Source organism: Miniopterus schreibersii, assembly GCF_964146895.1.
Source record: "Miniopterus schreibersii genome assembly, chromosome: 9".
Classification (NCBI taxonomy): Eukaryota; Metazoa; Chordata; class Mammalia; order Chiroptera; family Miniopteridae; genus Miniopterus; species Miniopterus schreibersii.
The window spans coordinates 43,677,911-43,691,040 of record NC_138118.1 but is presented as its reverse complement, the minus strand read 5'-3'; the positions used below and the strand labels follow the sequence as shown (position 1 = coordinate 43,691,040).

The 13,130-nt window shown below is 43.7% G+C and overlaps 1 protein-coding gene across 4 annotated transcripts in view; it reads right to left on the bottom strand.

Moving 5' to 3' along the window:
• ATXN7L1 (ataxin 7 like 1) overlaps positions 1 to 13,130 on the bottom strand; it is a gene marked incomplete at its 5' end in the record, with an annotated part of 234,863 nt that overhangs the window by 126,704 nt on the left and 95,029 nt on the right. The window contains one exon of one of the 4 annotated variants that reach the window (XM_081147540.1): positions 9,244 to 13,073. The exons of the other annotated variants lie outside the window; for them this stretch is intronic. Within the exon in view, the coding sequence (XP_081003666.1) occupies positions 12,988 to 13,073 (86 nt within the window). The 3' untranslated portion in view covers positions 9,244 to 12,987. Of the gene's footprint in view, positions 1 to 9,243; positions 13,074 to 13,130 lie in introns of those variants that run through there. 4 annotated transcript variants of the gene reach the window in all.

Here is a 13,130-nt window from a genome sequence, read left to right as displayed (position 1 = left end):
GATTAAGGTTGACTAAAAAGACATGACAACTAAATGCAATACGTAATTGTGAATTTTTAAACTTTTTTTTCTTTTGCTATCCAGGGTAACTGGCAAAATTTGAAAAAGGCTTGTATCAGTGGTATTTCCTGATTTTTATAATTGTACTACAGTTGTGTAAGAGGGTATCTTTGGTTTTAGGAAATACACATTAAAATATTTAGGGGTAAAGGGACATAGTATTTGTAATGTACTCGCAAACAGTTCAGAAAGTATATAAAATATAAAAAATATTAAAAAATATATATACACATACACATATATATGAGGGGGAGTATTTGAACAATTTTTGCAACTTTTCTGTAAGTTTGAAATTACCTTCCTCCCCCTGCCCCCCCAAAAAGCACACCGCAATTGATTGACGGTCTCTCTTTTACTTTATGAATGTCCTTGTGATACTTTTTTTTAAATGTGAGTAGCAAAAGGAGTTCCTTTTGTACTCCTACTACTTGACTTACAGGCAAATAATGTTACGACAGCTGGAAGGGTCCTCAGAGACCACCTAATTCAAACCCTCCCTGGTGATACGACCAGGCTCAGATGGGTCTTTGACTGCTGGCCCACACAGCTGACTGATGAGAGGGCCCTGGGTTCCTGGTCCTGACCCCCCAGTCCAGTGCTCTTTCTTCTTCACAGTGTGACCACACAATGCATTTGGCTGCTGAGGAGGGACAGCTGTGACAGGACATTGATCCCTTTGGCTTTTTTGGGGCAATGGATGGGACATGTCAGGAGGTGGGGAGGCCCTAGTGTCAGTGTCCTTTTCTCCATTTACTCCAGAGGGACATGGTATGAAAAATGTTGGGCAGCTGCTCTAATCAATCTGTTCTCAGGGCTCTAAGTAACACCTGTGTGCTAATGCATCTGATTTGTCTCTCCAACTCTGACCTCTGAAGTTCATTCTCCTGGATCCACCTGCCAACTCTTGCCCATTGAATTGGCACCTTTAATGTAACATGTCCAAAACCAAATGCAAGATTTCTTCCCTCCCCTGATTTTCCTTATCTCAGTTGAGCATCACCATTCTCCCAGTTGTTCAGGCCAAAACCCAAGGGCACACTAGCCTCCTGTTGTTCTCTCACACCTCCCAGCCAAACCACCAGGACATCCTATTGGCCCGACCTTCCAAATATATCCAAAACCAGCTTCTCTCTAGTACACCATCACCAGCCTGATCCAGGCCGTGATTTCTTGCCTGGACTTCCACAGGCACCTTCTGATGGTGTCTTGCTCCCACCCTTCCCCTTTCCACTGTGTGTTCCCCACTCAGCAAACACAGTGACCCTGTTTCTCCCCAGCTCAAAACTGTCCAGGACTTCTGTCTCGTTTAAAATAAAACCTGAGTCTTTACAAGGGTTTTGACTGGGCCTCCCTGCCTTGTCAAGCTCCTTTCTCACCATTCTTCACCCAGGCACCCCACCCCTTTGTTGTCCGAGGAGCATGACTGGCCTGACATGCCCTAGCTTCAGGGTCTTTCCCTTGCTGCTCTCCCTGCTCGGAGTCCTTCTGCCAAGGCCCACTCTTTGATTTCACTCAGGCCCTGGCCTCAGGCCCCTTCAGACATGCCTTCCCTGACTCGCTTATGGTAAGGGAGCACCACTGCCCTCCCCCACACTGACATCTGACATCATACACTTATTCCTTCACTGTCTATTCTCCCACTATGTTCCTGGAAGTTGGGAATCTATTTGGTTCCCTCTGTATTCCAGCTACCGTTTGGCACATAGTAGGAGTTAAATCTATATTTGTTAAAGTAAGCAATGAAAGTACTGTTTAGTAAAAAAAGCAAGGAGCAGAACAGTGTATGTATAACACACACCCACTTACTGAAAAAGAAAAAGAAATGAATACATTAATGCTTGCCCGTCTTTGGGAGGATTTAACAGCCGTGGCCTCTGGGAGGGTGAATGGGTGGCTGGGGCTAGGGTTGCAGGGAGACTTTTTGTACCTTTTGAATTTTTTAGTAGGTACACGTATTACTGATTTGATGAATTAAAAAATATATACATGCATGTCAAATTATTTGCACACTTAAACAATGTTAGATGTCAATTACATCTCAAAAAAAGTCAACCTGTACTTAAATCCACATTTCCTCCCTGCAAATGTTGTAAGGTACACCTCCACCAGTATGTGAAAACACACGTGTTACAAATATAACATCATGATACACAAGTTTCGAATGTGTAGTACATAATTTAAGATATGTTTTAAAAAAACTTTAAACCATTCAGTGCAGTTTATCATAACCCAGGCTAAAAGACATACATTTTGTGCCTATAGGCCGAGTTTTCAACATCTCACATATGCAAAAGTCCCTTTAGGGACCTTTACAACAAGTTACTGAAGTAGGACTAAGAAAGAAGAAACAAAGGCAAACTAGCTTTAAGGCTTACTTGTGGGTAAAAAAAAGTATGTATCTATTTAAAACATATATAAACACATCCACACCCAATCTATTACTGTTGCTGGCTGTCCATAATCCTGATAATAAAGTAGTTATGAGAAGACAGTCATAGCAGACTTAGTTTGCATTTGTGAGAAGGGGCAAGGGACAGTGGTGGAATGCTGGACTTGGACTTGGAACACCTGGGAAAGTGGCCCAGCTCTCTCTCTACCAGAGAGACTCTAGGCAAATCACCTGCATGGCCTCAGTGGGTCTCAGGTTCCTCCACTGAAACAAGGGGGTGCGGAGGTTGAATCTGTCATCTTAGAGGCCTCTTTCCAGCTCTAGTATTCTGTAGTTCTGTTTTGAGTGTTACCTGTTGGCCCACACAAATGGACAAGTGCTATACCTGAGGATCCATGTAGACATAACACCAATGTCACAGGAATCCTTCTGCCAGACAGTGACCCAGTTGCATGTCCTCCAGGCTACCTGAACCTGAGTATGACTGAGCTGAAAAGCTGAGGGTCACCCTCCTGCTTCCAGAGGCTTCCTCCTCAAGTCTGGGCTTGGGGCTTTTGCACCCTGTGCCTCTGCCAACTTTTATTAGTCAAGTGAAGCACTCTCGGGAAGTGTTCCATATGAGCTGAGCAAAACATCTCGGAGCCAGGTGTGGACAGGGTGCCTCTGTGTCCCCAGAGCTGGGCCCACCCTGGAGATCAAGAAGAAGGCAAGTGGTTTCATGAGTCAGCAGGGCAGACTCATTAACATGAACTCCCTTTTCCTGAAAAAATGCTGGAAGAAAAACTGTGAAGAAGTGCTCTCATCCTGTTTTGGGGAGGGCCCTGTGCCAGGGAGGGGTGTTGGGGAGTGGGAGAGGCCATTCATGGACAAATTACCTGCAGGAGGGGAAGAAAGGAAATGGCACTGAAGGAACTGGCCTTTCACTTCGGAATGCCCCATGTTACTGTTTTCCTTACTAGATTTGTCTTGTTAACGGTTTTAAGCTGAGATAATGTTAAGATCGCTGCACATTCCTTTTGCACATGCCCTCAAATTGGTGGAGAGATATGTAGGAGTGTGTTGGGTTCCAGAGGGAATTCCCTGTGGAAACTGCACAAAGAATTCTCTCTGGATAGTCCTCAAAATTGAGTTTAGGGTACGGTTACAGCATGGGAGAGTAAAAAAGGGTAAAATGAAAATACTTCAAGTCAAACAAGAATGAGAGAAAATGTGTCTTTCAAAAGAAGTTCGATGATGTCTATGGTTTGGTTTTCTTAACTGATGCTTTTCAGCCTAATTCTCTCCTTACTTTGAAAGCTCAAAAGTTCTAGTTTTTGGAGTTGTCATTGTGGGGGGAAAGGTGAGAGGGAGGAGGTGCACAAAGTTGTCACACTAAAAGGAGGTTGTGAAAACTCCATCTGGATATTACAGAAGGTAAGAGACAGCATTTAGGCTGGTGGATTTAAATCGAGGGGAGCTTCAGAATCACTTGGGGGTAGGGCCTGTACTTCTTTATTTCAAAACTCCCAAAGATTGTAATGCAAACCAATTCTCTGTTGTACCCGAAGCCCCTCTCCCTCAGGCCCAACAACCCTTTTGAGAGCAATGGTTGGACCTGTCCTAGACACATATTGCTTAAAAAACGAATCCACCTGTGAGCTTGTCCCTGCGCTGTAACTAAAAAATCTTAAGGGGCACACCTGTAACAGCTGTGCCCCATAGGAACCCACTAGGCCCTCAAATGTCACAACTGGGGCTTCAAATGCTTTCTTTCCTGCTTAAATGTACCCAGAACAGTGTGTATAGGCTGCAGGTACTTTAGAGATAAGCTGTGTTGAAAAGACTGTCTTGAAACAAAGGAAGGTAAAGTCCCCATTTCCAGTGCCAGGGAGTGTCCTGTCACTTGCCCATCTGTGTTTCAAACATCATATTTGTGAGCAGTTAAATATGATGAATAATATAATTTTATATTTACATATGCACTTAAAGAAATATTACTTTTATTAATCACTCTTCTAAAAATCTGTAAGCCTCTCCTCAAAATAAAGCCCTAAGTCTTTGAAGGTGGCTTTGCTTTTTCTCAGTTTGCCCTTCAAAGCTTTCCATGGTCTGGTTCCAGTGTGATCTTCCAAACTGGCCCCTCACAACCCCCTGACAACCCACTCCATATCACTTCAAGCTGGATGGCTGCCTCATGGTTTCAAATTCCTCTTTAATGCTGGAATAATTGCATAGGATTATGTCATTAGGATTATGGATGAATCTTAACTACTCCCCAGTTGCTGAACACTTTTCTGTTCCTCTTCTCTGAATTTTGCTGGGAAGGGTGCAAGGAAGCATCTAACCCAGTGGTTCTCAACTTTGGCCAGTCACTGAGATGTGGAATAGTGGGGAAGGGGAGGGTGGGAAGTGGGGTTATTTTTTTAAATTGACATATAACATGCATACAGGAAAGGGCACACATCACACCAGTGTGCCACCTGATGACACTGGGCACACAAAATACCCCCATATCACCAGCACCCAGATCAAGACACAGAACATCACCAGCACCCCAGAAAGGCTGGGGTAGGGAGGCTTTTAAAAAATTCTCACTTTCCCAATCCTTTGAAAGTCCTAGATCTGAGGTGAAGTCCAGGAATTTGCATTTTTAAGATTCACCCAAGACTTGGAGACCAGGAATCTACCACAGATTTTCAAATTGCCTACAGGTGTCAATTTGGGGTGGGGGTGGAGACAGGGAGCTGTCAAATCTGCCTTCCCTTCAATCAGAGCCTTTTGTATCTTTTTCTCTTTTCTTTTCTGTTTTTTTAAAAAAATAATATATATATATCTTTACTGATTTCCGAGAGAGGAAGGGAAAGGGAGAGAGAGATAGAAACATCAACGGTGAGAGAGTTGTCATTGATCGGCTGCCTCCTGCACACCCCCGAGTGGGGATTGAGCCCACAACCCGGGCATGTGCCCTGACTGGGTACTGAACCTTGATCTCCTGGATCCTAGGTTGATGCTCAAGCCTGGCTAGGATGTATCTTTTTCTTATACTGGGCTACCATCTATGGATAAAAACAATCTCTTGCTCCAGAATTCTGAAAACCATCTGTATTAGGGTTCAATCAAAGAAGCAGAACTACAAAGATGGATATGGATATATATGTATTTGTCTACTTACTGTATATATAAGCCTGTAACAGGTATTTGACCTTTCACAACAGTAATTGCTGGTTAAATGGCCTCTGTAAGGCTGCTGTTTTTGGGTCTGATGCTGGAGTGTGAAGTCCACGGGGCAGGCAGTTGGGAAGGAAAGTGGGGGAGACCAAGAACAATCTGGATGTCCTCCAGAACCCAGGGCCCCTCATCATGAGCTAAGCACACACACACATGGCCCAGGAGTCAGAGAACCTGAAGGGGGATTCGGGGGAAGGTGCAGCAACTGCAGCCTTGGCTGCTGCCTCATGCCAGTGAGGTGAGTCAGCAGATAGGTGCCAATGGATGTGTTGCAAAATGTCTGTCGCTTCCCTTCCGCCCTCCAGAGAACCCAAAAATCCCTCTGTGGCCTCATTCTAATTAGAAACCCACAAGACAGGGAATTCTGGGAAAAGTGGTTCAGCCTAGCTAGGTTGACACATGACAAAGCCACCATCACCCATTTGATCACTGGTTCTCAGCTTGGCTACACAATGGACTCATGTGTGGAGTTTTAAAACAAACTGATATCAGGCCTGGCATCAGGATATGTGAAAGCTTCCTAGGTCACCGTACTGTGCAATTGAGGCTGAGAAACACTGGCTGTCAACCTTAGTACTCTCCCCAACCTGGGGCCCATGAAGATAAATTCTCTCTTTTTGCCCCAAGAGGAGCATAAAGAGATATGGTTATTTTTTCAAAGTCCCTAACACATTTTTCTTATCCTGCTTTCCTGCATTGGCTGTCCTTTCTTCTCGAACCTAGCCACAACCCTCCTGCAGTCCTCAGTACACTGGCTGTGCCTTGAATGAAGCCATTGCTGGTTATCCTCCTGTTGCTAAGTGGATTAGGAGCACAGTGGGCAGACTGAGATCATCCTAATGCCATCAAGCTCAAAGTGAACTGAGGACTCGGAAATTTTCACTATTAAGCTTCTAAATAAAGCACCTCTTCCCCCTAGGCATAGACTAATTAAATGATTATAACGCACACAAAGCGGTCAGTGAACAATTAACCACCGTACTACAAGCAAGAGTTGGCAAAAGCCAGTGCTGTGGACTTGCAGCTGGCGGGGTTGCCACTGTTGGGTCTTTCTCCAGGATGCTAAAAGAGAAGGCTGAGAGGGGCCATTGTAGGAAAGGAAGTGGGAAGAGAATTGGGGGCCAGAAAGAGCTCAGGTTCAAGTTCCATTGCTGCCACTAACTAACTATGGGGCTTGGGCAAGTCACCTAACATTTCTAAGCCACAGTATTAGCCCTACCTCCTGCACAGGGTCATTGGGAGCATCGGAAGAGAGAAAAAATGTGAAAAAGTTTTTGGGAAAGAAAGTCTAAAAGCATGGACATTTCTGTGTGCAAGGAAGTGGCATTAGCCCTGTTATGGGCAACTCTGGTGTAAGGGAATGATTATCTAGATTGTGGATTATCTAGGCCCCTTGGTTTCCTTTCCTATCTACATGGCTATTTCTCATGAGATCTGAATTGATTAAAATCAGTCTTTGGGATTTCCTTTGGCTTTCTATTATTTATCCTCTCCCTCTCCTCCCCATTACAGCAGACAACTGAAGACTGGTGAGTCACCCCATTCTATACTCTCTAAATAAGTTTACATAGAGAGAACATTTCTAAGAAACAACAGCAGCAAAGGAATCTTTCATTGTATTTCTGGGAAACAAAACCAGGGAAGGATCAGGCAATGCTACAATATGTTTATTGGCCTATGCTTATTGTTTAAAGTGGTATTCTGTGCCTGAATTAGATTTTAAGTTTCTTGAGGGCAATGTTGGCTCTTGACCCCTCTTTATTTGGATCTCCAACAGTGCAGCAGAAAGGATATTGGCTGTAGGGATCCCAAATTCCAGGTCTAATTATAGCTCTGTCCCTCATTTTAGTCCTTCTCAGCCTCGGTTTCCTCCTCCATAAACTGGGAATTACCTTTGTCATGGGATTATTGTGCAGTGCAAATTAGACAATGTGTGGGAAAATACTTCTATGATTCCAAAAGTGCAAATGGGGAAAAAATGTGACAAGAACTGTTACTTCTCAAGAACTAGGTGCTGGCTGATTTTCTTGAGGAGAGGGAGCCACAATGCGGTGGTCGACCCTCGGCTGCAGATGGGGAAACCCTCAGGGGTGGAGGGGAGGGGAAGGTTATGACCCCGGGAGCCTGAGGAGTGACAGCAGTGGCTTTCTCACTGCCCATCATGGGGGGGTCTTTTCTCCCTCTCCTGCTGCAAGTTGTTTGACCTGGCCCCTTGTTAATTCATTCATTATTTTCCATCCAGTGTTTACTGAGTATCTACTATGTGCCAAGCACTGTGACAGGGGTTAAGAATTGAATGGTGAACAGCAACAGATGAGGTCTCTGCCCTCATGGATATGAATCTACCGTTTATCCCCAAACAGATTTAAACTCAGCTCGTGCACTGAGAGAGTTGGACAACTGGCTTTATGCAGTCCTAGGAGCTGATGTAAATGTGTTTTAGTGGGATTCTAGACCAAGGCTGAAAAACATCAAAACATGGAGGCCAGGTCTGATAAGAAAAAGAAGATAAGGTAAACCCATGCCACCCTCTTTTGTCCCTTACTGTGCCTCCACCCCAGGTTTCTAGAATCTTGTTCTTGACGACTTTACCCTCTAATAAAACTCACTGACTTCACTTATTCATCCTAAGTGGTAAATGCCCTGGTGGACCTGCACTTACTAGGGGTGAAAGCCTTCATGTAAAGGAGTGATGTCTCAGCTGGAAGGAGAGGGATGTCAGAGATCACCCTAAAATCACACCACTAGGGCAGTCACTTCAGACTGGCATTTGTCGGGACAAAAGAAGTAGAGAAAGTGGGGATATTGGTAGGGATAAGTTCCTCTAAACAGACCTTTGTGGTTTCTAAAGGTTACAACAGATCAGGGAGGAGTGAGGGCAGAGAGCAATGTGGCCAATGTCAGGGGCTAGCTTTTATTTATGAAGGAGTCTTCAGTAGCCAGAACCTAGAAAAGCACCATCACTAGGGCCTCTTTTCCCCCCCTCAATTCTGTCAGACAACCCCACTGGTGAATTTCTACTTTTTCTCTTAGTGAGTAAGGTAAACCATCATTTATTACAAGACACCCCAAAGCAAAATTCCTGAAAGGCTGTAGGTAATGTGAACCCCAAGCAGACTCTTTAAAAGTTTTTATGGTAAAATAAAGCTCTGACATGCAAAACTACACAAAACAAATGTAGTATTGCACTGGGGATGATTAGAAAGCAGATGCCCTGGTAATCACCAGGCAGGTGAAGGAAGAGCGCTTGGCCAGCCACCCCAGAAGACCACCCACGTGTCTGCGCCAACTGCAGCCCCTCTCCCTTTCTAAAAGTACCAACACTCCTTACTTCCTTGTGTTCATTTATGGTTTTATCACCCAAGTGTGTATCCTTGGACACTGTGCTTAATCTTGCCCATTTTTTAGATGTCTCTTCTTTTAAGCGATCAGTTCTCCTTCCATCTATTTCTTTTCCTTAACAATTTAGCTGTTGAAGACTCAGGCTCTCTAACCTTCAGTTTTCTACTGTCTGAGTTTTGCTCTTGGTGTACATCAACACATTCAAATGCATTCATTCTTTTTTCCTTGTTGTTTTTGTTGTTATTAATCCTCACCTGAGGATATTTTTTCCATTGATTTTGAGAGAGAGAGGAAGAGAGAAAGAGAGAGAGAAACATTGATTTGAGAGAGAGACATTGATTGGTTGTCTCCTACACACTCCCTGACTAGGGCCAGGGATTGAATCTGCAACCCAGGTACGTGCCCTTGACTGGAAACAGAACTCGTGACCCTTTGGTGTGTGGGCCAACACTCTACCACTGAGACTCACCCACCAGGGCCAAATGCATTCATTCTTAATGCAAGTAATCACTTGTTTTAAAAAATAAGCTGTATGCAAGCCATGTTTTTAAGGGGGCATAACCCACCACAATCAAATTCTAGTGAGTGTGTGGGCAAAAGGAGCTCTCACAACAGAGGTAATGAGACAGTGAGGGAAACATGATCTGGGGGGAGCTCTCTGTGGAACTAGGGATTTATGAAAGAAATATTTTGCAATTGGAAGTGACCAGGGAATGCTTCTCTTTAAGGTCTTCCAATATAGTTTGCTTAGTAGGAAGCATATTTGGAACAGGGTTTGGCATCGTGTTATACTCTGGGGTCCAGGGTTGTATACCAGTAGATCTTATCAAAGATGATTGCATAATGGGGGCCTGGATGTAGCAAAAATCTAAGGAATCTAAACCACTAATCGGATTCACCAAATGTAACAAATATAAATGGTAGATGAAAGGAAGGTTAGATCTGGGCATTTACTATGGTTTGGAGCAAGAAAAGTAAGCTTAAAACATTTTTCCATTTTCTAACCTCAGCAGGTAGTTCCACCAACAAAATTATTAGCATTTTTAAAGGTTTAACATAGATTTAATAAAGAGCTCATCCACTTAACAGTGACCTCTAGAAACCCCCAATAACTCCAGGACCCTAAATTATATGCTCCAGAGCTGTGGCACCCCATACGATGGACAAAATAAATGAGCAACGTCATATGAGGAGATGGAAACATTTTTAATACTTCAAATATGTTTGGGGTCTGTTTTGATTTGCAGAGGGGAAAAGCTCCAAAACAGATGGATACAATAAAAAGATTCAAAAGTCAAGGCGCTCTTCAAACTTAACAGGCTACCAACACTACCTTCAAAACTTGATTACAGTATTAGTTGTTCAGCCATGAGAGCAGCCTAAAAGACATCAGAGAGGAATAAAAGAAATTAGGCAGAGGCTCTAATGATCACATTTTGGCTCTCTATTTTTATTTCTTTCCTTGGTTCTCCTATGGGTTGTATTTGTGAAGGAAAGCAGGATAGCACATTTGGAAGGAAGGAGCAGGGAGGGAAAGATAATCAGAAGGACTTCCTGCAAAATCAACACGCAGACTCATTTTTTTCCTGGGCACAGGAGTTTTTAAAGTCACTTTCAAGACTAGGTTCCTGCTCATATAGTGTAGATGGTAAGTGATTTCCAACCCTGGTTTTTACAACACTCTGTGGTATTTCTAATGATTACAGTTTGTGTGTTTAAAATTCTCAAAGCCAAATTAATTAGAGTTCACTTTCACTGAAAAGGCAAATCTGATTCAAAATTGTTTTTCTTAGTTATTGTCTAGTCTTCCTTTCTGAAAGACTCGGTACGCCCTGGAATCCCTTCCTGCCTGGCTTTGTGACACTTACTCTGATGTTTCAGGTCTAATCACAGTCTTCCTGGTGGCTCGTGATTCTCTCCAGGCCCCTGCTCTAGATCACTAGGAATTCCACAGAGTTCGGATTCCCTGAATCCTCTTCTGGTCCCTGCCCCCCACCCGAGCCCCCACCCCAAACACCTTCATGGACCCCTCTCTTCTTAACTTTGGACTACCCGGTGTATGAAATACCCACCGTATGAAATTCCTGAAGGGCAGACTGGGCTGGGGCCCAGAAGTGATGTTTAAAAGTTGACCAGAATGTAGAAAGGGGGTTCAATCTAACGTGGCTTCTGTGCTTCTATTAGCTCACTTCTCATGCTGGGCCAGAAAAAAATCTCACCAAAATGTGCAGTAGCCCTCAGATGAATCTTGTACCACAGATCCTACCTACACATATAGCCCTATTGCTACCAGAACACAGGGAGTTAAAAATAAAACCCTTGAAAGTGAAACCTAATTCTCCATGGCAATCTATTAAATAACTAAGGATTTCTAGGTCTTATTAAAATAAATGTTTAGTGTATTCTCTTATCCTCTGAAGTTTACTTCTTCACTTGTCAGCCCCTGCTGGCAGCAGCTGGAGTAATCTCGCCAATTTTGCTGTATGTGCAAATCAATTTGATTCCCCCCCCAAAGACAAAAATCAGTGAAGTGATTGAGTTACAATTAAGGCATGCCATTGACAGCACAGAAGTGAAAAGGCTGAGAAGGACTTGCCCTGAGGTCATTACTAACTTTCTTCTACCCAAGTTAAACGATTTCCTCCCATTCTCCTTGCCTGCTCTGCTGTATGTGATATTGTGGGTGATCAACAAGCCTCCTCCTACTTCTTGAAATTCTCTCTTTTGGCTTCCATCATGCTATCCTTATGCCAGGTTCCCTTCCTGATTCTTACACTGGTTCCCTAACTGTTCATCCATCCATCCATCCATCCATCCATCCATCCATCCATCCATCCGTCCGTCCGTCCGTCCGTCCATCTGCCTGTCCATCCAATAGATGTTTATTGACCCAATGAACAGAAAAATTACAGTATATTTATGTCTGGCACTACAGTTAAAAATGCTTTTACATATATGATTAATGAACTTAATGAATTTCTTGCTACAACAGTGTGAGGTGGCTGTTATACATGAGGAAATGGGCTCTGAGAAGATCTGTGATTTAGTTACAACAGCACAGCCAGCAGGTGGCAGCCTGGAGATGAATTCAGGTTTACATCCCAGTAAGAACTCCTATATGCTGGTCAGGTATAATTTCTCAACTAGCCTCATTGTTCCTAATTAAAGGTCACGATCCAGTCAATATATATTTATTGAGACTGTGCTAGGCTCTGGGGGATGCAAAGACTGGGTCCCTGTCCTCAAAAAGCTTGTGGCCTAGCGTGGGAGACAGACATTAATCGTATGTCCACACAATAAACATTTGTTTTCAAGTTATGAGGGAGAGCTGACATAGTAATAAAAATCAGGGAAGTCTTCCAGGAGGAAGTAATCATTAAGATGCATTCTGAAAGATGAGTCAGAGTTAGCTTCAGGAAGAGGGGTGAAAGAAAATCATATACAGAGAAGGAAAAGCACACGTAAGGGCCTGGTTGCAGGAAGACCCAATGTGCCGAAATTCTGAAAGTCTGGCTCGACTGGCATTTAGAGGGTGAAAAGGAGCCTGGCACAGGTTGTGTTTTCATGATAATCAGTTTTTGCTTTTACCTTAAGAAAAATGGGAAGCCACAAGTCAAGAGAATGCTATGATTAACTTTGATTTTGATTCTGATTTCTGTGTGTAGTTGGATTGTACAGGAGCAAGAGTAGAAGCAGGGAAAACAGCTGGAAGGCTTTTGTAGTTGTCCAGGCGAGAAGTGATGGTAGCTGGGACCAGGGTGGTGGTGGTGGAAATGGAGAGAAGAATCCCACAGGTGACCCCTACTTTGCTCAAACCCATTTTCTCCCTAAACCCTGTCACCAGAGTGTGCTCACGAATTTGCGGTACGTGGAAGCTTGTCCACACTTCAGGGCTCTGCTGGAGTCTCCTCTTCCAGGAAGCCTTCTCCAGACAATGCGAGTTCTCCGAGATCTTTCAGAAGTTGTGTCTATCTTCTGCATTGTCCATCTCACACCTGATTCTTCGCTATGGCATGGCTGTTCTCCGGTCCATTCCTGGAGATGCCTTCATTTCTCTTGTTTTCTTGCTTTCTCCCTTTGGAAAGTAAATGCTTTGTTGGCATTTGCTGAATGGTATCAACAGAGCTCCCTT